General features: G+C 62.6%; 1 protein-coding gene across 7 annotated transcripts in view; it reads right to left on the reverse strand.

Moving 5' to 3' along the window:
- Window positions 1–1,734: 1,734 nt before the first annotated feature.
- The window catches only part of AGAP3 (ArfGAP with GTPase domain, ankyrin repeat and PH domain 3), a 53,711-nt gene continuing 28,634 nt past the window's right edge, over window positions 1,735–26,811 (reverse strand). For 2 of the 7 annotated variants that reach the window (XM_081799842.1, XM_081799841.1), the window contains exons 8-18: window positions 25,701–25,859; window positions 22,129–22,221; window positions 17,604–17,708; window positions 11,709–11,877; window positions 7,991–8,104; window positions 6,058–6,195; window positions 4,141–4,295; window positions 3,968–4,058; window positions 3,585–3,807; window positions 2,630–2,885; window positions 1,735–2,463 (exon numbers count right to left, since the gene is read on the reverse strand). In XM_081799842.1, the coding sequence (XP_081655968.1) occupies window positions 2,257–2,463; window positions 2,630–2,885; window positions 3,585–3,807; window positions 3,968–4,058; window positions 4,141–4,295; window positions 6,058–6,195; window positions 7,991–8,104; window positions 11,709–11,877; window positions 17,604–17,708; window positions 22,129–22,221; window positions 25,701–25,859 (1,710 nt within the window). In that variant the 3' untranslated portion in view covers window positions 1,735–2,256. Of the gene's footprint in view, window positions 2,464–2,629; window positions 2,886–3,584; window positions 3,808–3,967; window positions 4,059–4,140; window positions 4,296–6,057; window positions 6,196–7,990; window positions 8,105–11,708; window positions 11,878–17,603; window positions 17,709–22,128; window positions 22,222–22,381; window positions 23,338–25,700; window positions 25,860–26,811 lie in introns of those variants that run through there. The other 5 variants (XM_081799844.1, XM_081799843.1, XM_081799846.1 and 2 more) reach the window with 3 other exon arrangements.

Consider the following 26,811-nt stretch of genomic DNA (forward strand, 5'->3'; position numbering starts at 1 on the left):
GGAGGGTTACAGACACCGGCTGAAGTTGGGAGCGTGGTAAGCGGGGCTTCCTGGGAAGAAACGTGACCTGCGTTGAGTCGGGAGGACAGCCAGGGTAGAGAACAGAGCCACTGAGAAGAAGAACCGGCAGGGCTCTGAGCGGGGCAAGGAGACTCAGGGGGTTAAGGTCTAGGAGGGAAACACGAGCTCAAGTACCTGGCCAGCCTCCTCACCGTCCTTAGGAAACTGCTGCTGTGCCCGGTCCCTGCCATGGTGCGCCAACCACTATTTACTCAGACATCTGCCGCACGCCTCGTGTGAGCAGACAGGCCTTCGGTGGCAGTCCCTGCCCCCTGGCTGGTTTTGGCAACCGAACAGAAAGCGACCGGGGCCGTGACTGGTTATTCGCTACAGTGTCAGTTCCCTAGTTGGGACGCACGGATCCAGGCAGGTCTTCTCGATTTGGCTAAATTTCAGCAAGGCTGGAAAATCAGGCTAAAAAAAAATGTAGTCCACACCAGCGCCATTCCTGACATAGATTAAGGCGGTCTCTGCCCACATAAGGAACCTTTGGGGTTAGATTCCTTCAGGAGAGAAGCCAGGCAGCAGTTGGAGAGATCACAGGAGCTACTGTCCCTTGGCTGTTGGGAATTCATGTCTGTGGGTCTAGGGCTAGAGCAGACGCTGTCTGCCTGTGTGTGTGTGTGTGTGTGTGTGTGTGGAGGGGGGAGACCAAGGTCCTGATTTACCATTTTCTTCTGGATTTACCTATGAAACCTCCTAAACCATACCAGGCAGTATTCAGCCACTCGAGCGGCTGGTTTTCTTTAGGGAAAATAAAGGAGGGGATTATTGCTAGTAATTTCTGAGCCCAGGACTCCATTAGTATATAGACCCAAGGCCCTGTTTCAGTTCTACTCTTCTCTTTGCCTAAGGCTCTTACTGGCCTTGCAGAGGGGCTGTGGACCAAGAAAATATAGTCTGGTTTCCTCTCTGAATAGCACTTGCTTGGTTATCTACCTGCACACAGGCAGGTGCCCCCAGACAGTGCCAGCCCTGCAACACCCCGCTCGTTAAGTGGTGCAGAAAGCAAGGGCCATGAGCAAAGTGGTTGTAGGAATGGGAAAACAGGCTCCTTGGAGAGCAGGGACCTTAACTTGGCAAGTTCTCATCCTTCAAGAAAGGTATAGAGGGGTTTCCCTCGGGTCTTTCTAGGATCAGGGACGGTCAAAGGGGAAAACAGGAGCTCAGGATTCTGCCCCCAGCTTGGCAAGATGGTGGTGGGAATCCAGGTGGCTGTTCTGCCATCAGTGACCTACCTCCTCCCCTTTCCTCAAAAGCAAAGCCTAGGCATGAGGCCCCAGAGAAGTGCTGTCCTAGTAACATCTAACCACTTACCCTTGTGGCCTCCTCAGAATGCTGGTCCTGTGCCTTGAGTATCTCCCTGTACGTCTGGCTGTGAGAGTTCCCAGAGTCTTAGGAAGGGGGGTGATACTTCTGTCCCTCTGTGGGTGAGCTCTGGCTGGGACCAGGTGTGGCACGAGGTTACTGGGCACCAGCTGGAGGGCAGGGGCGGGGTGTGGGGGGAGGGGAAGGCAGTGCAGAGATTCCAGGAGGAAGCACAGAGCTCCGAACCCCCTCCAGGGTTCGCTGCCAGTGCTGCCGACCGACTCAAAGTCTGAGTACAGACAGCAACAGAGAAGTAGAGCTGAAGGGCATTTCTGGAAGGGCAGAGAGAGAACAAGGGAAAACAAGGCCACACACAGTCTGGTTTACTGGCTCATCATACACACACACCAGATATGTACACAAACATAAATATTCCAATGTACAAATTTACATGGGACTCACAGATCACCTCCTCGTCTCTTTCCTCCAGCACCCCCCAACCTGTGCCCTGTCCGTCCCGGCTCCATTTTAGGATGAAGGCTTGCAGGGGGCTGGCAGTAGAAGGTAGGAATCTGGAGGAGGGAGAGGTCCTGCTCCCCTCTCCTCACAGGTACCTCCAAAGGGTCCTGTCCCTTTTCAGTGGCACCATAGGGCAGAGGGCTAGAAAAGCTCCACTCCCTCTCTGCTGCAGCTCAAATCCCAGATGTCTCCTCCGGTCCCTCTGTCTCTCCCGTTTAGCTCTTCTCTTGACTCTTCTTCATTTCTTCTCCTTCCTTTCTGCACGTCCCTGCTTCTCAGTCTCTGTGTCTTGGCTCCCCCCAGTGCCTGCAGGGAGGCGGGGCCCCCGGCCACAGCGTCCTTCTGGCCCCTCTGCCCCCTCCGCGGGCCTTACAGAAGGCTAGGGCTTCGGTGCAGCTCAGCAGAGGCACTGGGGCCATTGGCAGGCTCTCTGCTGGGGGTCGGTGCGAAGCCACAGCCCTCCCCGGGGCAGCCGTGCTGGATCAGGATGTCTGCGCACTCCTGGCTGCCGGCCCGACGAGCATAGGCCAGGGGAGTCAGGCCCCGGGCGTCCCGGCTCCGCACATCCACCCCATACTGCAGAAGAAAGCACATTTGCACAGTTGGCACGACGTGGCAAGAACGGTAGGGGTTCTCGGAGAGGTGGTTTTCAAAGGGCCAGGGGGCGGGGGGGAGATCGGATAGGTCAGAGGAGCCCTCGAGGGTGGGACTGGAAAGGCCAGGAGGGAGCCCCACAACTCACCCAGATGAGCAGTTGTGTGAAGACGACATTGGCCATGGCGCTGGAGAGATGGAGAGCCGTCCGCCCGTCCCCATCCCCGTAGGTCTCGTTCACCTCCTCCTTGGACCCATGTGCCAGAAGCATCACCAGCAGCCGCAGGTCGTCCTCCACCACGGCCCGGAGCAGCTGCTGGCCCAGCGGCACGTCCGAGCTCGGCAGCGGGGCCAGGAAGAGCTTCTGTTCATACTTGGCCCGGATCCAGCGCTCCTTCTCCTCTCTGCAACCACAGGTCCATCAAGGCATGAGCCAAGGAAGGGCCCGAGCCAACGGGCGGGGCCCAGGGAGGGTGGTCAGGGAATGACACGAACACCCCGAAGGGGAATAGGAAGAAACAGAGAAAGTGTAGGACGGAGCAGTGAAGAGACAAGCCTAAGAAATGGACGGCATACAGCGGGGTAACGCAAAGGGGGTGGAAGAAGCTGAAAGGAAGGAACACTGAAGGGAGGCCCCTCGGGGGCAGCAGGGACGTAGGGGGCTGAGAGGGCAGCAAGATTCCAGGCAGGGCTCCCGTGGTAGCTTATCTGGCCCTGCTGCAACAAAGGGGGTGGGGGGCCTCCACCGGGGGCCCATGCACTATCCTATCTCCCACCCATTCTCCCCATCTCCGAGCTCGGGCGAGGGCCTTCACGCCACTGAGTGATAGGGCCCTGCGCATGCGCCTCCTGCTGGCCCCTGACCTGCTGATAAGGCTCAGAAAGGGCCTCTTGTTGTGAGGAGCCTGAGTGACAGGCGGGGAGGGGGAGGGGGAGGGGCACCCCAAGGGGCCAACTGCCAAGCAGAGCAACGGCCACTTTTAACCCTTAGAGCGCAGCTGTAGCCCCTCGGCCGCCACGGCCTGTCCCTGTCTTCCCCATACCAGAGCACCAACGCCCCCTCCCTTTCTGGCCAGCTTCAGCGCCCCCGCCCAACCACTCACCTGCAGGCGTCAGGCCCCGGCTTGGCATAGCCATCCAGGGCCCCCTCCCAGACGCTGTTGGCCAGGGCATTGCCCATCGCGGTCATGACAGCCAGCAGCTCAGGTGGCCAGTCATCGAGGTCCAGGGAGCGGACCCGGGACAGGTGAGCCCCCAGATGTCGGTGGGTCCCTGAGCACTCGATGCACATCAGGGCACCCAGGTTCAAGCTGGCCCAGTCTGGATCTAGGTGAGGAGAGGAAGCATCGTGAGTGAGGTCCACGGGCAAGCAGAGTGAGACCACCAGGAAAGTCCTGTCCCCCGTCCTCTTCAGGGCCAACCACGAGCCTCTCACGGAGCTTTCCCGAAGCTGCCCGACCCCAGCCCCGCCGGCCCCTGCACTCACTGGGGGCGTCGCAGTCGATGCAGAAGCTGTTGCCGCGAACGGTGCGGACGGCCTGCACGGCCAGAGCTGCGTTCTGGTTCCCCAGTCGAGTCTGCGCCATGGAAGAGGCAAAGGGCGGCCGGTCAGTCTCGAGGCCACCTGGGGTCCCACCCCAGGGGCGCCCCCATGCCAACCTTGTCCTTGGCGCTGCGGCAGCCCTGCAGGCTGGCGAGGATCTGGGCCTGCACGCTCTGGACCCACAGTTCCCGCTCCTCTGCCGTTGAGGCCTCGAAGTGCCACGTCTGCCCAGTGAGGGACACCACCACAAACTCAAACGACTCCTCTGCCTCTGTGGGAGACCGGGGTGCTTACCCACCGGCAGGGCGGGGCGCCCCGCCGTGCGCACAGCCAGGGACACGCCCCTGCCACAACTCTGCGCGCCGGCTGGCCCGGCCAGTGTCCTCTGCCCCCCATCCCTGGCCTCAAAGGCCATGCTCCTGGGGCAACTGGGAGTCGTGCGGAGGAGCGCTCACCCCCCCCCATTCCTAACCACCTGTGGGGCCTGGGCGAAGAGAGGCGGGGTGCTAGGTTTTCGCCTCCCTGGCACGGCCAGGAATGGGTCTGGAATTCAGAGTGGGGTGCTTCCTGGAGAAACGAGCGGAGTGTGTGGAGAAGGATGCAATGGGGCGCTAGGAGGCAATGCTGGAGAGGGTGGGGGAAGGCGGGTGTGGGCACCATCCGTACATGTCAGCTGCAGCCGCCTCATTTTGCAGCTCATTAAACCCAATATTCCTGACGGCGTCAGCGTGGGGCTCCTGGGAGCCGGGCCCCTCCCCCACTACCCTGGCACAGACAGGCAGGAAGGACGAGTGGATGGGGAGAGGAGGAGAGGTTTTCCCCACAAACTGGGATGTGAGAGCAGACGGGGACCCGAGGACAGCTCCAGTGACAGGCACTGTGGGCCGGACTGTGACCCCAAGCAATGTGGTGAAGCTGGTCCAAGCTCTGCTCCCCTTAGGCCAACAGAAGACAGCCACCCGCATCTCACTGCCAGCGGTCACCACCCTATGGGTGAATAATTCCTAACAAGCAGCACGCATGTGTCACGGGGGCGCAGAGAGAACTCGGGGACCTGGGGGGAGGCGCAACGCTGAGCCAGAGGCAAAGGCCCGAGTCCCAGGCTCTACCCAGGGCAGCCTCTCACCTCAGTGACATCCCCTGGAAGTCTTCCTGCTGGGCTCCTACTCTAAGGGCACCCTTAGCAGGAACTTCTTCCTAGAGGAAGAATGCTGGTGCCCCCTCCTTCCCCAGGCTCCACCATTCCACCTCACCTTGCTTTCAACACAGCCCCTGAACCACAGAGTCGCCATCCTGTGGGGGGGCTCAGTTCCCTGGTACAGTGGACTCCATGCCATGCATCTAAGCATCACTATACCACAGGTAGGCTGGGAAAGGTAGCTCTTCCCCACAGAGGCGATCTCTGCCCTCCTGCCCACATCCCTACCCCTGGCAATCAGAGCAGAAGGGAGACACTGTGCATCGATATAGGTTAAAATTATTTGGGAGCGAAAGGATTCCAACCACTGAGAAGAGGAACAATTTGAAGACCCTTTGGGGAAAATCAGAGGAGTGCTATGATTAACACTAGATTATGAGAAAGGCCCTACGGAAAGATGTTTGAGGGCCTGGAATTCCTTAGCCTAAAGACGAGTCAGGAGAGACTTAGCCAGTTCCTACACACGTATTAAGCAACTATTATATGCCCAGCACGCATTAAGCTCAATGGGTGATACAAGAGACACAGAAAACATAGGTCCTGCCCACAAGTCTTGGAAGAGCTCCCGGAGTAGCCACCTGCTGTCTTTTACCTTCCACAAGGAATAAAAGAAAGGCTCACATTTTAGTAGAAAGGGTGTAAATTAGGCAGAAGGAAGAGCTTTTCTAAGATACTACGTCTAGATTACCCAAAGAAGTTGTGGAACTATGGTTATTGCTAATCACCACAAAGCACTTACTCTTAAAACGGAGAGAATGGTGTTACTTTTAGAGTACTGTCCCCGAATCCCACAGCCCACCTCCTGTGCCCCAGTTTCCCTGTAGGTCCCCCTAACCTTCAGCAGCACTGCTGGGGCCGTCTGGTCGGGGGGTCCCGGTGCTCTTTTTCCGCCGGTGCTTCTTCCGGTTGGAGTGGGGAGATGGGGGAGGCTCCAGCTTGGGGCTGGAACTGAGCACCTCAGCTGGGCCACTGGCTGGTGAGGGGAGAGGTGGAGAAGTGTGGGAAGAGGGGGCGGTGGGGGGCAGAGCACACGACCTGCCTCGACCTGCCTCCTGTCGCCTAGTGTCACGGGGAGCTCCACCCTGAACGGCAGCTGGGCTACCCTGGGGGAGCCCAGGGAGGGGTCTGCCCAGCCAGTCCCAATCCCAAAGCCTCCCCAGCCTTGAAGGAGGAGAAGGTGGAGAGAGGAGAGCGCAGGGAACTCAGGCAGAGCAGGGTAAAGGCGAGGAGGGATCACTGGCTAGGGCTTCGGCAGCCCGGAGGGGCGGAAGGCGGCCCAGGGAACTCACAGGGAGCTGAAGCCCCAGCAGCTCCGCACCAAATTTATCCTCAATCACACTCCCCGCTCCTCACAATTAATAGCAGAATTAGAAACAATCAGGGAGCTGCCTAATTACTGTCAATTAGAGCGCGCTAATCAAGCTCCCGTCTCCCACACCCCGCCCGGCGCTCACCACTAAATGTCAAACTTCATTAGAGGCAGACACGCTCCCTCCCTCCCTGCCTTCCTCCTTCCAGACTCAACAGAGGGGCCTTCGGAGGCCTGTGGAGGCCAGCACGGGGCCGTCAGGACAGGGACTCTGGGAAACGCCCTCAGCTCCCCTTCTCAAGCCCTCCACAGCCACTCCCCGCAGGGAGGCTCGGACCTGGATCGGGAGGTGAGGAGATGCCCCTGCTGAGAGCACCCAGCTCCTTCCTGCAGTCAGAGCTCAGACTGGGGCCTAGTGCTTCTAGGGGGGGTGGGGGCCTGTGAAGACTTTTTGGGGGGCACATCCAGGAAGAGAGTTCGTGGGCCTTGGGCCAGGCCGGGCACTGTGCCCAGCTGGAGGAAAAGTGGGAGGAGCCCGGCTTCGGAGGGGACAGGGCACACCCGAACCTAGAGAAGGAGGGCAGCGCTGTGCCCATTTCCCTTTCAGCCTGCAGAACGGCTGAGGGGATCTGGGGCCGAAGGAGATGGGTGAGAGTAAGTTGGGGGAAGAAAGAGGGAGCAGGGAGGAGAGAGAGAGAGAGAGAGAGAGAGAGAGTGTGTGTGTGTGTGTGTGTACGTACGTACGTACACGCGTGTGCACGCTGAAGAGGGAGAAAAAATAAGGGGAAGGAGAAGGTGAGATGTGAGAGCAAGGCACAAAAATGGACGAAAGGGGAAGAAAATGAAGACGAGCCAAGGACAGTTAAGAGGAGGGTGGGATGGCAGAGAGAGGAGGTGGGATTTTTGTCCCGCTAGACAGGATGGGGCGTCAGCCCACTGGAGGCAGCACGGGTGGGAAAACTACCTTTCTGGATCCCGGATCCTATCTCTAGAAACCCCCCTCTCCGTGGCAGGCAAGTTGCTGCCTTCAAAACGTGTTCAAAGCCCCCAGCCTCCGACCTCCCTACCCAGCCGCTTCCCTGTCCGCCCCCCCGCGGCGAGGCTGATGAGCTGGCTGCGCGGGGGGCTGATGGGGATGCGGGAGCCACTGCCCAGGGACAGCAGTGGGTGGGCAGAGACGCAGCAGAGGGAGGGTCTCCGGCACCAGCCAGCCCCTGGCAGGGCCTGGGGACAGCAAAGGGCTAGAGGGGCAGGAAGCGGCCTTTGGCTGCCGAGAAGGGACGGAGGCCCGACTCCATCTCTCAGGCCCCCGCACCGGCCCTGCGGCACTCTGCGACAAGCCTTGGCAGGCTCTGCGGGGCCCCTCCCCTGGGCCTGGGCTCCATCCCAGCACAGCCTCCCCGGCTGCAGACGCTCGCTGGCTGCCCTCCTCTGTGTCGCTTAACAGGGTCCTGCGTACCTGGGGGCAGGGCATCACTCCACTGGTCGGCGCTGGAAACAGAGCAGGAGCGCTGGTGCAGCCCCTCGGGGCGAGGGCCAGCCCAGGCCGAGTTGCTGGCCGAGTAGGGGGCACCTGGGGGTGGGGGGAAGGGTCAGACTGGGAAGGGAGGCTGGGGAGGGGTACACAGACTTTCCTGAAAATAACGCTACAGGCAGAACTTGAGAAATTCTAGCAGTATACCGACCAAAACTGGATTTACCAGGTACTGGGCCAGGCTTCTTGGAGGCCGAGAGGCCTCGAGGGGGGGGCCCCCCAACACCTCAGGAGGCAGCTGGTCTCACACTTCACCCCCCTCTGCATCTCAGTCCCCTTCCTGTGAGCCGGAAGAGGGGGACATGTGGAACCGACACCCCCTCACCGCAGCGCTCCTCGTCGAGCCATCGTCCCCGGCCCCCTTGGCCTCGGGATCAGGCCCCTGCGCCCCACGTTCCAGTCCACATATACCATTTGCTTTGCCTCAGCTTTGGTGCCATTCTGACGAGAGATGAGTGTATCAGATTCAAGTACTTATGTCTAATTAGTATTAGTAATTATCCTGTTGGGCTGGAGAAAATTAATCTTTCGTTTCCCATCAGGGAAGAATGGCAGAGCCGAGGGGAACCAAAGGCTCCAGGAGCGCCAAGGCCCGGGCAGGCAGGGCTGACTGTGCCCTCCGAGCTGTCCTGCTGCCTCCCTGAGCACCCAGTCCCTTGCAGAGTGCCCACGGGACAGCCGCTGGGCCTCAGAGCCTGTGACAACCGAAGGGCCTCCAGTGCCCTCTCACCTCCGTCCACGTAAGGACAGGGACCGAGGCTGGAAGGCAGTGGTGGTGGGGAGTCCGAGGACAGGTGTCTGAACGCCAGGCGGGAGAGCGGGCCAGGTGCTGGAGGTTAGTAAGGAGACAGAGATGGGGACGAAGTGGGAGAGAGCAGGTGGCAAACTCAGCCTCAAACCAGTCCTGGGAGGACATGGGTGGGGTTTCTGGAAGCCTACGGATGGAAGCTCTGGGCGGAAGCCACTAGAAGGTAAAGAAACAGGCCAAACGTCCCTAACGCTCTGGGGACAGTACGATGCCGAAAGGTGGAAGGCAAGTTTTGTGTTTCTCTTGTATTCGTCGTAACACCCAAGGCAGGACCAGACACACAGTAAGTGCTTATGGGTTCTACGTGTGGTGCCCACACGGCCCTCCGGTCTCCCCCACCTCCAGCCCCCTCGAGGCAAGGCGCTGGCACTTGCTCTTCAGAACCCCGCCCCTTGCGCTCCGCCTCACGGGTCCCTGCCAGCTTAGCCTTCCTCAGGATCCCCTCGGCTCCCTGGCAGGAGACCTTCCAGAGAGGCAGACACAGTTCCGAAATTCTCAGAGACCTTCTCCCGACCCATGTCCTGCTTCCATCCCCTCCTGGGTTCCAAATCTCGTCCCTGCCTCATCCCGAGCCCCACCCAAAGCCATCAAGGGCCCCACTTCCTCCCCAAGCCCCCCAACTCAAAACCCCAAGGGAGGGAAAGTGCTTTCCCTTTTCTTTGTTAATTCTCCCCTCATTACGCCTGCAATCCCACAATCAGTGTGCACTGTAATTGTCGAATTTGATGCTAATGATTAATGAATTAAACATGGAGCCATCAATTAGTCCTCGGAGGATAATTCTGCATAAAGCAGCGGATAATGTAATTACAGTAACAAAGATAATGAGATGTTAACATCGCCCGGTGAGCAGGAGACATGTGTGAGTGTGCATGAGGTCGGTGTCAGCGTGCGGTGGAGGGGACACGGGCTCGGGTAAGTGCCCGTCCGTGTGCTCCGGGGCTGCTCGCGAGCGTCCGTGGGTGAGTGCACCTCCGCCCGCAGGGGAAGGCGAGGAGGGCCCGGGGCTGTGAGGACGGAGTGAGGACGGAGGGTCTCACGGTTTCCCTTTGGGGAAAGAGCCCCATCCTGCTACCTGACTTCAAGGAAAGTCTCCCCCCACCTTTCAGAGTACTGATACTTTCTCCTCCTCTGTAGGATACGAGGAACCCCGCGCCGGATCAGAGGCTGCCGCTCACTGTGCACGCAGCTCCGGGAGAGCTCAGGGCCCCCAGCTGATGCCCGGCCCCCCTGCCCCTGCTCGCCAGTGATTTCCCAGCAGCCCTGACCTAGCTCTCTGCATAGAGCGCTGAGGGCTGCCCGGGGCCTGCCGTTTTTGCCATTCGACCCCTCCCCCAGTGCACCCCCACAGGAGGCTCTCGGCACCGCCCCCCGCCCCGCGCTGGCTGGGTGCCTTGCTCCTTAGCTTCCTTCCTTCCCTTAGTCCACTGGAGCTCTCCCTCTGCACAATTCGGAGCTTCTCTCTGAGCTCGGGGTGGCTTTTCAAGTCAGGCACACTCAGGTTCAAACCCCAGCTCTACTTTACAGACAAGTTACTGAATCTCGCTGAGCCTTTGTTTCCTCATCCATCAAATGGGGATAATCTCAACTTCCCGGAGCCTCAAAACGGGCCTGACCTAGAGTAGATCTACTGCATCTGGCGCACATCTCAATCAGCAGATGGCAGCCCCTCCCCGTGCCCCCAGACTGGTCAGCGGGGGCTGCACACGGGCCACAGGGCCAGGGTGCCGAGTGCTCACGTGCCTCCAACAAGGAGCACACTCAGGAGGCCATCGTCTGGCTGCCTTCTCTGGACCCGGAGCTGCTCAATGCGGGTCATCAGCATTTTGAGGGGGCAAATCTTTGGGGTCTGTTCCATCCATTCCAGGGACTTCGTACCCAGCCCCCTGTCCACTGAATGTCTGCAGCAGCCTATGACTGTGATAAGCAGAGCACCCTCTGGGGCAGGGACACACTGGCAGCCCCTGGGAGGGCAGGACAGCATCTTAAGCAGCTGTTTCTGGGTCCAAGGAAAAGGAGATCCAATCATCTAGGACAACATCAGGGAGAGTGAAGTCTTGGGAATGAGGGTCCAGAAGCCAAGGCAGATCTGGGGCACGGGGACTTGGGAGGGACAGCAATGTGGCTTGGGAGCCACACTGTGGCCGCAGAGGCCTAGGGAGGCAGACAGAGCCGGGGACATAAAGAAACATAAGCATCATTCACCTGAACTCTCAGTGTCATCTGGAAAGGCGAGCACTGGTCAAGGAGAAGCTGCTGCGCCTCAAGTTCAGAGTCTCTCAGGCTCTAGCTCTTCTTCCCACACCGCCAGACTCATGGCAGAGTCTGCTTGGCGTCCGGCTTCTCTCTAAGCTCAGTCCTCTCTGAGCAAAGACCCTACCTCTCACTGCAGACCCAAGGGCGTTCGCCGGGGGAGCTCCAGGGAGCCCCGTCCCCTTCCAGCTGCCCCCCTCCGTCCCCCCGGCACGCCTGGTTGAGACGCTGGCTACGTGCGCTAGAGACCCTGTTCTCACCATCACCGGCCTTGGTTGGCTCCAGCTGAGGAGAAACGGCCCCAGGACCGCTGCTAGCACCTGTCAGCTCCAGGCTGTCTGGCCCCATCCTGATCTCCAAATCACCCGCTGCTCCCTCTACCAGCTCCCAAGAGGGCAGCACTTGGGCAAACACACTTGGCTGAGCAGGACTCTGGGTGGCAAGCATGTCTGGAGCCCTGAGGACCCAGGCTGGGGGAGAGTGAAGCCCCACAGCGCCTCCCTCTATGGGCCTCCATAGCCACGCTCCCCGATCCTGCAGAGAAAAGCACCCCCCCACCCCCACCGCCACCAGCCACCTCACCTGCGCCCCCACCCAGCTGTGTGTTACTCCGCTCCAGGGCCAGTCCGTTGGCCCGGGGGCTGGTGCCTGGGGCTGTGGCCGGGGTGGCCCGGGGCAGGCGCTTTCCTGGCACCTTTACCGTGGTCCGCAGCAGGTCAATCTCCTTGCCGTGGATGTTCTGCATGTAATCCTAAGGGCCAGAGGGACAAAACAGAAGAACACGCGTTAGGGCAGGTCCCTCTTCGGCCGCACTTCGTCTCTGGCACTGACCCGCCAACTCGTACGTCTCTCCCCGTGCCGCAAGGAAGGAAGGAGAGGGAAAGTTCAAGTTCTGAAAAGCAGGACAGTGAAGCCCACAGGATATCTCCACGTCTGGGTGACACCCAATCTACTGGGGACCGAATGCAGCTCTAGGGGGACGCAGTCAGCAGGGGGCAGGAGCAGGAGCAGGGGAGAGAGAAGGGCGTGGAGCCCAGAGCTGAGGCGCAGGGCTCCTTTAGGAAAGAGCTCAGGAGGCAACGCGAGCAAGGCCAAGTACAGGACCAAGGTGGGATTCGGGAAGAGCAGGCCTGCGTGGCCAGGAGAGGAACTGACAAACTCCAAAGGACGCAGACGGCTGGGCTGCCCCAAGCTCTGGGTGGCGCGTCACCGAGGGCTTCAGCCCTGGTTTCAGAAGCTCTCACCACCCCCGGGGCACGGGGAACCCTTAAAGCCTAGAACAGTCCTCAATCCTGACAACAGTGCCTGATGATAAATACCTGTTAAACAGTTAAAAAGAAGCCTTAAGAATATAGAGACAGGTCCACGGTTCCACAGATACTAGGTGGCATCTGATGAGCAAAGGAACGATAACCATTGTCCTCATGCCACCACCTGCCCACCCAATGGGGCCAGGCATTCATGCCCCACAGCTGCAGATCATTGCTCACGCATCCCCTCACGTAACCGGCCCGGCGCAGCAGGGCCGCTCTGCAGTTGAAGGAACGGAGGCTTACAAAGGTTAACCTGCCCGAGGTCACACCGTCGGACGGTGGTAGAACCAGACTCGAGCCCAGGCTCTGTGGATTCCCAGGGCTGCGCACTGAAGGCAGACGTCCCGGGCCCAGGCACTCATCCCTACTTCAGGTCAGCACCCGGAGGGCCCCAGAGAGTGGGAGCCACTCAGTGCCTTGGGCTCCACCCCGCCCCCACTCCTGCCGTCTTGACATTGGCCTGGGAGTCCCACGGTGGAGCGGCAACGTGGGGGCCACAGAGCAGAGCCCGGCCGCGGCCCTTTAGCTTCCTGCTTTAACCCCGAGCCTAGCCAGGGCCCGAGCTCTCCCCACTGCTTCTGCTGTCTCCTTCCCGACGGCGGCCTCCCATTTCCTCGCTTCTACCGCCGGCAAGTTCCTCAGCAGTTCCCAGCTAACGTCCCTGATAAAATGTGGCCACGACTCCTTCCAGAGAGCAGAATCTGGCTGGGTGGTGCCAGCTGAGCCTTGGAGTTCCCCTGAGTAGACTCTGACCTGCTCTTCTCCCCTCCTCGGGAGCAGCCCTCAGAGCGCTTCCCCGAGACACAGTCCCCGTGCCCATCTAGCCCCCCAGCCCTCGTACCTTCACTCGCTTCGGGACATCCGACTTCTTGTCACCCAGCAGCTCTCCTACCTTCTCACCCTCAGCTTCACGGAAAAGGGCCAGTGTCCCCCGCTTGAAAGAACAAGTGGGGAACGCTGCCATCTGGGAAGCAAGGAAAAGGCAGGAGCCGACCGGGGTAATTTAGGGCTGGCCCTCACTCTGGCAATGACCAAGAGACCATCAGGTAGAAAGGGATCCCCCGGCCCCAAGCAGCCACAAGAACGTGCAAGTTTCCAGTCAGGAAGAGGAGCGAGAACAAGGAAGCAGCACCCAGTGCCAGACTCCCTTCAGAGGCGGGTCATCAGGGGATGGGGACCTGTGGGGACGCCAGCACGCTGGTCTCACCGGCCACGTCCAGCTGCAGTGAGGCCCGGCCAGGCCTGTAGCTGCCTTCTGCTCTCCGAGCGGCCCTTCCGAAGGACAGAGGGGCCCAGCCGGGCACGGGGGAGGGACAGCCCCCAGCAGCCTGCACCCAAGGCGGGGCTCCCTTCCACAGAGCCCTAGGCTGTGTCTGTGCCCCCCCCCCGACCTGCCACCACCTCGTCCCCCCTGAGGAAAGGTGCCAAGTGCCCAGCCTCGGGCACACCCTGCTTCGTGTCTCACAGCCACAGAACGACATCCGAGAAGTCAGGAGGAGCAGTCTCCACCCACAGGAGGACCCCCGTGACAAGCTCTCACCCCCACTCTGCTCAGCGAAGCCTCGCCCTGGCGCCCGGGAAAGAAAGAAACCCGGGAGCTCCTTTCCTGCCCAGCCCTGCCGCGTGCCCCAGCCGTCCGTCTTCCAGCAAACTCAGCCCCCCACCCAGTCACCGCTGGCCCTGCCGTCTTGCTTTGGGCCCAGCGTCCAGCATCAGCCTCACGGTCCCAGGCCCGAGGTCCCCCGGACTCGGCTTCTGCGCACACCCGTCCCGGGTCCCCACACGCGGTCGCATCGTGGATCGGCTGTTCCGACAACTGTCAACAGCTGGCTGGGCCGAAGGCACAGCTGCGGTCCCTCTCCTGGGGGAGGGGCGCGGGCTGCTCTAGTTCACAAGGAGGTCACGGCAGCTGCAACAGTTTTCAGGCCACGTGACGCCCCGGGATGCCCGGGCTGGGACACGGAGACGCGGACCCCACACCAAGAACCCAAGTCGCGCAGAGGGACTCCGCTCAGGGCCAAGGAGCCAGAAACTGACGCGAGGGGCCTGGCCCCCCGGGAGCACCTCCGACCACTGCGGACAGGCCAGCCCCCGGGGCGCTTGGCGCCGAGCCCCGGGCCAGGCCAGCTCCAGCACCGGGCCGGCAGACGGAGCGCACGGAGCGGGGACGGGGACGCCAGGGGCACAGCGAAGGCGTTTCCCTCCGTCAGCAGAACGGGGAGCACGGTGGCAGCAGCGGCTCAGGAGAGCGGTCACCACGGCTGCCTTTATTATCCGCCATCAAACGGCAATTTCTTCCCCAGCCTCCTCGCTAATTACCCAGCCAGCGTTCTCATCTCGTTTTATTGCTGGAATTAACAACGAGTTCAGAGCGTGGAAAGCTATTAAGATGTGTGATTAAGCCACATTCAATTAGTTTCTACAAACAATTTAATTGATGTTGCAGATAGAATTAACAGAAGGTGATTGTGTGAATGGCTCCGCTGGCTGCAAGATGGGGGAGGCTGGGGCGGGCTCTCTTAGGCCAGGCGGGGTGGGGGGGTAAGGCTTGAGGCCTGCCCGGCAGCCCTTCCTGCGGTCACGGGCAGGAGCCGTCCCCGCGATGGCAGCTGGCGAAGCCGCGAGTGCTGTGTGCACCTCGGGGGTGACCGACGGCCCTTCCTCGGGCACAGCTGCCCAGCGGGAGGGAACCTCCAGGAAGCGAGGGGCGCCACTTGGGGAAGACGGCAGGTGAGCAGCAACAGAGGGCGCGGCGGTGGGGAGGGGAGAAACGAGAGGGGCGGACGGAGCGGAGAGCCTCGGCTGGTGGTAGACTCAACCCTGCTCCCAGAGCAGCACGGGACGACCCCACTGTGGTCTTCGCTCCTCCTTTCACCCTCCCACACCTTTCCCGACGGGAAGAGAAGCATCCACAGGGCAGGGCCGCTGCTCCCCGTGCAGGCCAGGGCCTCCCGGCTTCTGGCGTGCGAGGAAGACCTACATGTTGACGCCAGAGCCACGGACAGCCAGTGGCGAGCTGAGCCCCTGGCACCCAGATCCTGTCCCTGGCCCCTGAACGCACCCAAGTGCACTCGGTTCAACAAGCTGGAAGGGCGTCTGAGCTGCTCAGAGCGGCCCAGGCAGGCGGCCAGTCGGTTCCCTCCGTCCTCCTTGACAACAGTCTAGGCAACACTTGCCTGGACGTGAACGCTCCAGTCACTTTGTCGGCAAGCCCCGAAGAGAGGTGCTCTGGGCACAGTGCAGAACCACCTGCGTCACGCTTCGAGTCAAAGTCACGGGTCCAGGTATTAGCTCAGCCACCGGCTGGGCGACCTTGATGACCCAACCAACCCACCACGCTTCCGCTCTCTAGACTGCTGAGCAGAGGGGCACCTGGGTGGCTCAGCCGTTTAGCATCTGTCTTCGGCTCAGGTCATGATCCCAGGGTCGTGGGATCGAGCCCCGCATCGGGCTCCTTGCTCAGCAGGGAAGCCTGCTTCTCCCTCTCCCACTCCCCCCGCTTGTGTTCCCTCTCTCGCTGTCTCTCTGTCAAAAACTAAATAAAAAAAAATTAGACTGCTGAGCAGAAAAGCAGCGTTCGCTCAAGCCTTCACCTTCTCTTCCCAAACCCGAACCGAACACAACCGCCCGACACCGTCCTCCACGTCCCGAGACCCCCTTCCTGTCCCTCTGCTCCACACTGGGCTTCCTGCATCACCTGACGCGTGGGGACAAGGAAAAGGGAGCCAACACAGCTCGCGCGACACACAGGCAGAAAGAAGGGGGACGGCTGCAGCAAGGGGGAGGCGAGGCCGCCCCAACATGGGGGCGGGGGAAGCTGGGGTGCTTCCGGGAGGCTCGTTCCCGGCTCCGCCGGCAAGACGCTGCCTGAGGAGAACCAGTGCCTCTTCCTGGGGTGAAGGCGGGACGCGCGGGGGGCAGTACGAACAGCTGCGAGTTAAGAGGCACGAGGCTGGCCTACGAGTGGGCGTGGCGGCCCCCCTCAGCTGGGAGCACCGTGGCTCTGCCGTCTTTCTGGTACGGAGGCCCCGCACCTGCACGATGCCCCGGGACTTCCTCAGACACCTGTCCTTGCTGCCCCTCACTGACTCAGCAGCAGGACCAGGTCTGTGCACGAGGTGGCCGCTGGACTAAATGCCCAAGGGCACCGGCTGTGGCCCCGCCGCAGCCCCCCCAGCATCCTGGCACCAGCTCCCACCCTGCGGAGGATGAGACAGCAGGGGGACACAGTCCAACCAGCAGTGGCCCCCAAGTTAAGGGGGAAAGAGCCAGTGTCCGAGCAGTCAGACAGGGAGAAGCCCAGGAGGGCAAGGCTGGGCTCCGGCCTGATGGGAGGCAGGTGCCCGCCGGCTCCCTCCGAGCCAGGCCCCGGTGCGTCTTCCCGGGGGGCCGACCGGGCGGTGCTCTCGGGCCCCGGTTAGGGCAGGCACCACGGGCCCCAGCGCCTCCTGGCTCGGGCCTGACACCTTGTGCAGATTCGGAGGCAGGCCCCGGGCTCCCGGGCCGGCCCACGTGCTGTGCTTGAGGGGCTGCGCGGGAGAACTCGTTAGCCCCACAGTGGGGCGGTGACAGAGATGGATTCCGGGGACAGCTGTGCTGCAGCCACGTGGTGCGGGGAGGGGCAGGCGGGGGGGCCTGCCCCAAGGGCCCCTCTGCTGTCACCGCACCTCACGCCCTCCAGACCCCTCTGCCCCCAGGCTCCCCTTCCCAAGCGGACCCGTGCCCTTCCGGGCAGCCCCGGCCCAACGGCCCTCCGGCTCTCCGTCACCTCACGCCCAGGAACCCAGGGATCCCCCACGGACGGGGCTCCCCCAAAGACACCTGGCTGACCGCCACTGGCACCCCAGCCTCGGCAATTCCACGTCAACGGGCCCAGTCCAGCTCTGCAAGCGCGGAGCGCGTGGGCCGGAGGGCGTGACCGGCGCGGGGCCCGGCCTACAGGCAGCCATCCCGGGGCCGCGCGCTCGCCGACGGGCTCAGCCGCCACGGAGCTCCGCGGGAAGTGCGCGCTCAGCCCGGGCCTGCGCCTCGCGGTCTGGGCGGTCCCCGGGCCACCACGGCGGGGGCCCTTCCGAAGGGCCAGTCCGTCTGCTTCCCTTCACCCTATGGTCTGCCCCTCCGCGTCTGCCGCCCTTCCGGCGGCCCAGGCCTCCCGCAGACTCACGTGCAGGCTGGGGTGGTAGGTGAGCAGCCCGTTGTCACAGAGCGTCACATACTTCTTCTTCCACTCCTTGTTCAGGGACTTGCCGCTCCGCTTCAGCAGGATGCCCTGAGGACAGAGGCTGGGTCAGAGACAGGCCCAGAGAAGGTCACGGTGACACCAGGTAACCCCGTCCTCCATCCCCCATCCTCGTCTGAGTGGAGAGGCTATAAAGGATGGAAGCCGCAGCTATCCCTGACCGTCCTCCAGGAAGCAGCCTGGGGGCCCCCCTCCCTAGTCCCATGGACCCCGCATCCCCTGGAGTCGTGGGGCCATGCCAGCACCAGGAGGCAGGGTGTCAGAGGGCAGTGATGCTCCTGCCCGCAGGTCTCCAGGGCTGGGTGAACATGTTCAGGGCAGAAATCCCTAACTGTCCCTAGAAGGCCCCAGACTCCCGGGGGCGGGCAGTGTGGAGACCCAGCCACAGAGCTCAGCAACCAGATTCTCTGTGCAAGCCTATGACACACTCAGCGTGGAGGGGAGAGGAGCAGAGGGATGAACACGAGCTCCGTGAGAGCAAGGCTGTCCGTGTGTTCTGTTCACGGACACATCCTCAGCACCGTGACCATGCCCGGGACACAGCAGACGCCCAGCAAACGTCTGGTGGGTGCGCTGGGAGAAGCCAGCTGACGGGGGCCGTCAAAGATGCTGAAAGGGGCCGTGGGCCGAGAGAGGAAGGCCACAGGGCAGACCCAAGGGTGGCCTTCACCTTCCTCTAAGGATACCCCCCAAGACACCCTCGCCCACCTTTGGCTCTCTCCCTGAAACGACAAGACAGCACAGGAAAATGGCTGAGGATAGGAGCTGGGGTCAGGGAGAGGACAAAGTGCCATGAACGGATCTCAGTGGCAGCTTTTCAGGACCAGCATCACCCCCAGGAGCCCCCCTGCCCCAAATGCAGGAGGGCTGAGTGGAGACAGTATTTGCTGGAGATTCCCAAACAAAACTCCTCCGAAGAGACAGCCACATAGGAGGAGCTCAAGCAGGGAGGAGTCAGGACCAGCAGAGGCTAGGAGAGAGCAGGGGAAGCACCCAGAGTCCACCCCAGTGGGGACCAAAAAGAGGGAACTCGAAGATGTGGCTTTGTAACGGCTCCTCCTTGAGGAATGGAGGCCCTGCCCTAAGACAAGGAGGAAAACAGGGATGAAGAAACTCAAGTGTGAAGACACAGCATCAGCTAGGGTCCTGGGGCCCAAGGGTGCAGGGTAAACCCTGATTCTCTCCCACTTCCTAAGTTCTTCCGAAGAGAAGGCCCAGTCCTAAAGGGAGGAGGTAAGCCAACGGGTGATTGGAACCTCCTGCCCGATCTGCCCCGCAGGAACCAAGACAGAGCTGAGAGTCTCCCACCTTTCAACAGATGTTTTACATCCTCATTACCACTCCTTCCTTTCCCGATCTCCCTCATCCCGCCGCCCCCAAAAGACAGATGCCGCCGTGGGAGATGCGGCCACATGAGATCGAGTTGGGGGTCCCGGGTCACCTGAGGACACAGTCTTCGACCTGGTCCCCATCAGCACGAGAGACCCATCCTCACAAGTGGCATCTGAAGACAAGTGGTATTAACGGGACCGTCACTAGACTGTATGGAACATTCCAGAAGGCAGTCAGACCCCTGCCCTGTGGTCTGCAAAGGAGCCTCAGTGACCTGCTTCCGGGCATGGTATCCACCCGCTCCCAGGCCAGGAACAAGGCAAGAGTTCAGCTGCTCCCTCTCCCCTGACTGCAGACAACACCCCTCAGGACCGACAATCAGATTCTGGAGAAGGCAGCACCCCCAGTCTCACCCTGTGCCCTCCAGAAAGGCTGGGAAGATGGCTGCCGCGGCCAGCTCACCTGCTCCTCTTCTGCTCGTCTTCCACACCCCCCTGCCTTCAGAGGGGATTCCAGACTAGCCTCTGTTCTCACATCCTTCCCACCAGAGCCCTGCCCTCCCTCGCCGGACTCTTCATCTTCCTCACGTTGGAGCCCTTCCCTCCTGGGTCCAGTTCCAGCTCCGGGTCATGGGAAAGGGAAGCCCGGCTCTGCTCCCGGGTCTGCCACCAACTAGCCCTCAACATCAAACAAGTCCCGTTACCTGCCTGGGCCTCAGTTTCCCGGCCAGGTAGGGAAAGCGGACTCACATGCAGGGCTTCCTCCCTCTTCCAAGCAGGGAATCAGGATCAGGAGGCCCAGGGGGCCGGCCTAGGAGGGAACCCTCTCCTACCCAGCACTCAGGCCCCTCCTTCACTTGGGCCTCGGGCCGGGAGGAAGCAGGGGAAGCCTGGCACTAATGAGCAAGCACGCCGTCAGCAGGGGTGTGGGAGGACTGCAAGGAGGAAAGTGAGCACGGCTGGCCAGGGACTCGACCTGCCTGCCGCCCACTCGCGCCCCCGGCCTGCCTCTCACCTGCCCGCCTGCGCCCGGACACGAAACAAGCAGAAAAGGCCAGGCTGGTGAGAGGCCTGCCTGCCTGGCTCCTCCCCATTCCCTTGCATCCTGCCCTCCAAGGAGGGAGACGAGCTACAGGGGTTCCTGCTCCCCTCCCTGGCCGGCCCGGCTGCGCCCGGCGGAGCAGGAAGCAATCTGGGGCGGAATGGGAGCGGTGCGGAGGCGACAGCCCCCAGAGGACCCGTTCTGCTGCCGCCTCCCTCCCAGCTCCGCCAGCCGGCTTAATTGCGGAGTCCGGATTGATTGGGAATGCAAATGGCAACTGAAATGCAATCTCCACTCCCAGCAGGAGTGGGGGGGAAGGGAAGGAAGGGGATGGGGAGACCGGGACACGAGGGTGGGCGGGAAGGAAGGGGGCCACACCGGTCCCGGGCAGCTGGAGGTTGGGGGAAAGCACCAGGCAGGGCCACGGGGCTGGGAAAACTAGAGCGTGGACGGCCCCCACCTCCATGCAGGCACACCCCGAGGGCCCTGTGGGGCCCCGCTGTGGCATGAGAGCTCGCTGAGGTTCCTTCCTGACAGGGTCCGCTCCTACAGGGGGTCCCTGAGATTTAGCGGCCTATACCAGCCAGGCGACTCAGCTGACCTGGGGCTGGACCAGAGCCCCAGGTGCAAGCTCGCAGGGCTCCAGCCCCATCCTCCAGCTCTCCCTCCCCTCCATGTGGGGGATTCAGGGAAGTGACGAATTAGCCTCTACCCCAAACAGGAAGGAGGCATTGGGGCTAGCCTTATCTCAAAGTAAGGGCCCAAGAGAAAGTGTTCTCTTAAGTATTAAACGTTTATGTGTGTGCATCAGGCTCAGAAAGGACCTGCCAGGGAGGCGCTCGGTTTGCACCACCCGAGAGACACGCGATCACACCATCGACAGGTTTGTGGGCTCCGATTCTGCACCCAGACACACAGCCAGGCAAGGAGACTGGCTGCTGCCCGGAGGTGATCCAGCTAGAGCCGCCTCTGCCAGGCCCCGTGGGATGACATTCCAGCGGAGGGTCGAAGCAGAGACACAGGACCGGGAGCAACAGATGGCTCCCCACCTGCCCTCTGGGACCCCGACACCCTTTCCGGGCTCTCCGTTCTACGTAGACCTTCCCTGCGGCGTCAGAATCCCACTTGGAACACAGGAATTCTGTCAGGCTGCCCACGGGCCCCAGAAGGCCCAGCCTGGAGGGCCAAACCTTGACCACGGGGCCCTGGCCTGGCCGAGCTCCAGTGACCTGGCCACCCCAGTCTCCTCTGTAGTCAAAACCTGACAGACAACACGGACCCTATAGACACACCCTGTCTAACCACCAGCTCCTGCAAAGATCTGGGCCGGGCCCAGCGTCCTGACCACCAAGCCCCTGCCCCTGTCCCTGTCCTCACGAGCGTATCAGCCAGCACGCTTCTGCCTGAGCTCCACAGACACCTCCCGGCTCTACCCAGCCGGCTCAGCAGCCCTACAGCCCTGCCCAACACACCACCATTCCTGCACAAGGATGCCCTGCCGCGTTCAAGGTCTTTTTCCAGCACAGGGACCCACCCAGGGGGTCTGGGAAGCTCCAAGCTTCTGGAGGCCCAGCCCTGCCAGGCAGACTGGGCAAGGAGGCGCCCAGGACGGGGGGGGGCAGCTCAACTCAGCTTTTCCAGGGAACAGAGGCTCCCACGGAGAAAACTGCACCAATGAGCCCCGGGCAGGAGCAGCCCTCAGCGTGCCCCTCAGTGCGTGCCCCTCAGGGTCCTCTTCTGGGAGTTCCTTTTCTGGGAGTGGGACAGGTAGGCCGGCCGCCCAACTCCCGAAGCACCAGGGGAGAGCCGCTGAGCACGGCCGGCGGCTCTCTGCTGCCCCCCGGTGGCGGTGATCAGGAATGGGCAGGGCCCGCGGAGGGACTGCTCCTGCCCCGGGGAGGGGGAGGGGGGCAGGCTTCCCGGAGGTCTGTCCTTAGCAGGAAAACCTCCGTCAGGTGAAGCATTCAGGCCCGGCAGGAGGTGGGGGGGCCGGAAGGAAAGGACCACTGGCGGTGTTCCCCGGGACCTCATCCCTCATCCCCACCGCTCTCGGGCCACAGGGGAAAGGAGCGCTGACCTGTTTGATGGGGATGGCCCGGCCGCTCCCGATGCTGTCCACCTTGCAATCGGCGGCCTTCTTCTCTCTGTCCAAGTCGGCACCCTTCCGAGACTGAAAGAGAAAAGAAGAGGCGTGTTAAAAGGGCCCAGGGCCCACGGGGGGACAGCAGCCCACCTGGACTCCCCTGCCCTCCCCTCCGCCCTCCTCCTGGGCAGGCCCTAGCAGTGGGGCAGGGCCGGGGCGGCGGGACCGGGAAGGAACGGAGACCACGAGTATTCCAATGGGTTTATTCTTACACACGGCACCGTACAGAGCAGCAAAGTTCACTGAGCCAGGCCCGCCCCTTACAGAAGAGCAAGGACACGGAACATACCGAGGGCGCGAGGAGCGCGCAGCCCAGGGGCTGGGGCCTACGAGAAGGGAGGGGGCGAGGAGAGGTGGACGGTGGGGCTGAGGGCTGGCGGGGAGCATGGGGCACGATAACCGGGGGACAGCAAAGTCCAGAAGTGAGCGGGCAGTGGGCCCGTCTGCGGCACAGACACCACATGGCACGTTGCACCGAGCACGGTCGGCGAGGCCCGAGGGGCACAGTGGATGGAGAGAGAGAGGAGAGAGGCCAGAAGAGGCCCTGCGCCCCTGCCAGGCTCCTGGGGCAGAACCCGCCCCAGTGCGGATCCTAGGAAACGGGGAGGCCAAGAGGGGGAAAGGCAAGCGCGCAGCGGTGGCGGTGGCATCCGGAGCGGAGCAGGAACGGCAGAAGTCCATGCAGGAAGGAGCAGAGGGGGGAGGGGCGGGAAAGCTCCCCCCAGGAGCAGCTGGGCCGGGCGGGCGCTCGGACCCTCGGGCGCTTGCACGCCCCCGCCCCTCTGGGCCGTGTTGCGCTGGCCCGGCGCCGGGCGTGGGGCTGAGCTCCCTTCTTCTTGGTGCAGTGAGCCTGGCGCAGCGCGTCCAGCCGGGCCTGGTCCCCCGGCAGCCCCCAGCCGCGGGCTCCAGCGTTCCTAGCCTTCCCTGGGGGTGGGGGTTAGTTACAAAGGTTCCTGTGGGTCTCTGGAGTGGGGAGCACGGCGGCCGCTTCTCATCTGAGAGCAGTCCCAGGGCCCGGCCCGCCTCCGGCCCCGAACAGGGGAGAATGTCCAGAGGTGCTGTGTGTCACCACCTGGTCTTCTAATTTGGAAGGAGTTGGAAAGGCCTTTTTGTTGATGAAAAGTTGGAAACAGTGGCACATATCTGCAAATATCGAAAGAATAAAGATTTTGGCAAGTTATACTCAAGCCCCGCACGAGTCGGTCAGCACTGGTGAGGGCAAAGACCCAGGTGCCTGGGGAGAGGCGGCAGCGGGATGAAGAGGAGGAGGACGAGGAGGAGGACGAGGAGGAGGACGAGGAGGCGGCAGGGGCCACTGGGCAGTCCAGCTCATCAGGGAATGTTCGCCACTGGGCGGCCGGGGCCCCCATCCCTTCCTGTTCTCCCAGGTCGCCAGGAGCCCGGGGCACAGGCCGGGACACAGGCCTGCAAGTGCAGGTGGGGGGCGCACAACCACGGGAATAGGAAGAACCGGGCCAGAGGCCACTGCCCACAGCTCCAGCGTCAGCACCTGCCCCAGGCCTCTCCTGGGCACCACAGCCTCTGCCCCTTCGGCCCAGGGAGGAGGAAGGTGGATGGGACTCTGCTGCCACCAGGTCCCCGGACCAAAGAGCTGGTTGGGGGGAATGGGGTAAGCCTGCCCCGGACAGGCTGGTGAGCCAAGAGGCCCCCAACCACCAGAGGATTCCCTGGGAGCCCAGAGGGGCAGCCCCCCAGGATGGGAAGCAGGGCAAGAGTGGCAACAAAATGAGTACACGAGGTCATGGGGGAGACTGGGGACATCGATGGCCACATCCAGGGGGTGGGTCACAAGGACACCGGCCACGGAGCAGGCATGGCTCTGCTGGGGAGGATGATGAGGGCGAGGAGGTGGCCCCAACAGCGACGATGAGAGTGGGGGAGGTCCCGAGACGCACGCCTAGGGACAGACAGGTCTCGAGGCCTCCTCGTGGACAATGGCGCAAGGGAGGTCACCACGGAAACAACGAAAAGAAAAACTAAGGTTGCCACAGTGAGAATGAGACAGTGGAAGGACCCAGGGGAGGCTGACAGGCGGAGGAGCACAGCGGAGCGGGCAGCAGGGAGCACAGGGCCGGGAGCACGGGGGGCCGCGGCGAGGAGGCCGTGAGCCAGGCGTGGACGGTGGACAGAGGGCGGCAGAGGGAGGACAGCAGGCCTGGCAGCGGAGCAAGTGGGAGGTTCGGGATGGGGTGGAGGGAGTGGGTGCCAGGAGTGCGGGCAGCGGTCACTGCAAACAGGCACCAGGGGGCTCTGCGGCAGCGGGCGTGGGCACAAGCAGGCAGCCCAGGGCGGTGTGTGGCTCGATGGGCACGAACAGAAACAAGACGCTGCAAGTCTCGGCAGGCTCAGGCTGGGGCAGTGCAATGCGCGGCAGCGGCTGTCAGCAGGGACGAGGGGGGGCCACGTGGCAGGCACAGGGGGGACAGAGGTGGGCAGACCGGGCAGCAGGGTGCTGGGCAGGCGGAGGCGAGAATGAATGAACGAGGCCTGGGGGCACTGGCTCTGTCTGGGGGCGGGGGGGATGGGGGGTTCCTGAGAGCCTGGCAGGGCCTGCCCGGCCAGCTGGACACAGGACCAGGCTGAGAGCCAAGCCCTGCTGCTCAGAAGGAGGCGCGCGGACTGACGCGAGAGCACCGAGGGACCTCCTGCGAATCCACACAGGCAGCTCACCCACCTGCGTCTGACCCGAGACTCCCAGGAGGGCCCAGCCACGTCCCAGCTCGAGGGTGAGAATGTGGGCAGGCACTGTGTCTCGCATGCTGGGCATGAACAGCCAGCAGACTGGGGGCACCTAAGGGCCAAGGGGCTGGACCCCTAGCCGAAGGCACGGGGGTCCCCTGTGTGAGGTCTGTGAGGAGGGGAGAGGACGAGCCTGTACGGGGCCCGAGGCTGGGTGGAGAGGCACAGGCTAGGCCTCAGGAGCCGAGACCTGGGGGAAGACGTCTAAGCCCTTGGTGGACCACCTGCAGCGGTGGGTGGGAAGCGTAAGGTCAGGGGAAAAGAGCGGAATGTGGACAAGGAGGCCTGAGCCCCGGTTCTGGCTCCGCCGGCTAACCCTTCGTGTAGCCTTGGGCAAAAAACTGTGGGGGCTTGACCCACAACTGTGGAATCAAGGGTGTGAAGGGTGTGAGAGCAGACGTGTCCAAAGAGCCCTCAAGCTGGCCAAGAAGCCCTACGGGTCAGAGAGAGAGACAGAAGTGTATGCGGCCGAGGCAGGAGGGTCTGTCTGTGTACGTATGCTGCGAGCAGCCCCTCGAGGGCTCAGAGAAACCGTCTCGAAGAGCCTGGATGTGCAGGAGGGCACTGGGAAGGAGCCTACAGAGGCGGTGTGGGTCTGTGTGGACGGCATCTTCCTGCCTCGGGCTGCCGTGGCCCGGTGTCTGCGGCTCTTGCCCGCCCGCCCCCCCCCCCCGGCTGGGGGCTGGGCCCTGCCTCGCCAGTGCCAGCAGCCGGGCCGGCGGGAGGGCGGCGCGCAGGGCACATACCGTGAAGATGTTGGAGCGCCGCTTGGACTGCTTGCGGACGGGTGTGGGGGTGGAGGAGGCCGCCACGGTCTCGATGCGCAGCTCCCGCTGGCTGACGCTGGGGGTGGAGGGGACTGAGGAGGAGTAGTCGCTGAAGGCGCTGCTGCAGCCATTCGTGGCCTAAGGACAGAGAGGGCTGCTGAGGGCTGCTCTGGAGCAGGGCCCGGGGGCGGGCAGCAGGCGGGAGCTGGGCACCCCTGCGGTGTGGGGACCTGGCCTGGGGCTCATGGGGCAGCAGAGGAGGAAGGCGGCACAGCCTGGCGGCCGGCAGGAGCCAGCCAGCACCGCCCTGGGCTGCCGCACTAGGGCCCCCGCGAATCGGGTCCGGGTAAGTGCTAGAGGCTGGGGGAGCCCTGCCTCACAGGGGCGTCGGGCATGAGGGAGCAGGTCACCTTGGACAAGCCCCCCAGTCAGTGACATGTGTCGAAGATGCGGGAGGCCACGGTGGGGCGCAGGGTGCCCGGGGAGGCTGAGGTCCGCTTCCGGACAGCGTGCGTGACAGGGGCAGGGTTACGGGAGAGCCGAGGCCGAGAGGGGCACGGAGCAAAGATGTTCTCGGAAGAAGCAGCAGGTAAGGGACAGAGGTGGGAAGGGAAGAGAGACGGAAGGGGGCACAGGATGGAGACAGAAAGCGCACGGCAGCCCCGGCTACTCCAGGACTCGGGAAACACGCACAGCACAGCAAGGCCTGCTCCCTAACTGCCCCTAAGATGTTCACTAAGCAGAGAACACGTCCTGCCCTGACAGCCTCCTCGAATCCTCACCTGCACAAAAAGAGCAAAATGCCCCAACGGCTGCCCTTTGGCCTCAGAGCCACGTGGCGGGGCCCACACACCGAGCTGGGACGTCCACCCCTGACCTCTGCCAGCTGACGCACAGCGGCTCGGGGCTAAGGCAGAAAGACCTAACGCTCTTCCTCCATTCCAGGCAGGGATGCTCCCAGGGAAACGCCTGCTTTCCCCTGAAGCACTAAAGGGGGGCTCTGGAAAAGCAGCCAGGCCGCCATCAGAAAGCTGGGGGGCCAGGCGGGCCTTCAAGACTAAAGCCCTTGGCAGAAGTAGAGCGGAGGCAG

Source organism: Leptonychotes weddellii, chromosome 12 (genome assembly GCF_054177405.1).
Source record: "Leptonychotes weddellii isolate Sample4059 chromosome 12, ASM5417740v2, whole genome shotgun sequence".
In the NCBI taxonomy this organism is placed as follows: domain Eukaryota; kingdom Metazoa; phylum Chordata; class Mammalia; order Carnivora; family Phocidae; genus Leptonychotes; species Leptonychotes weddellii.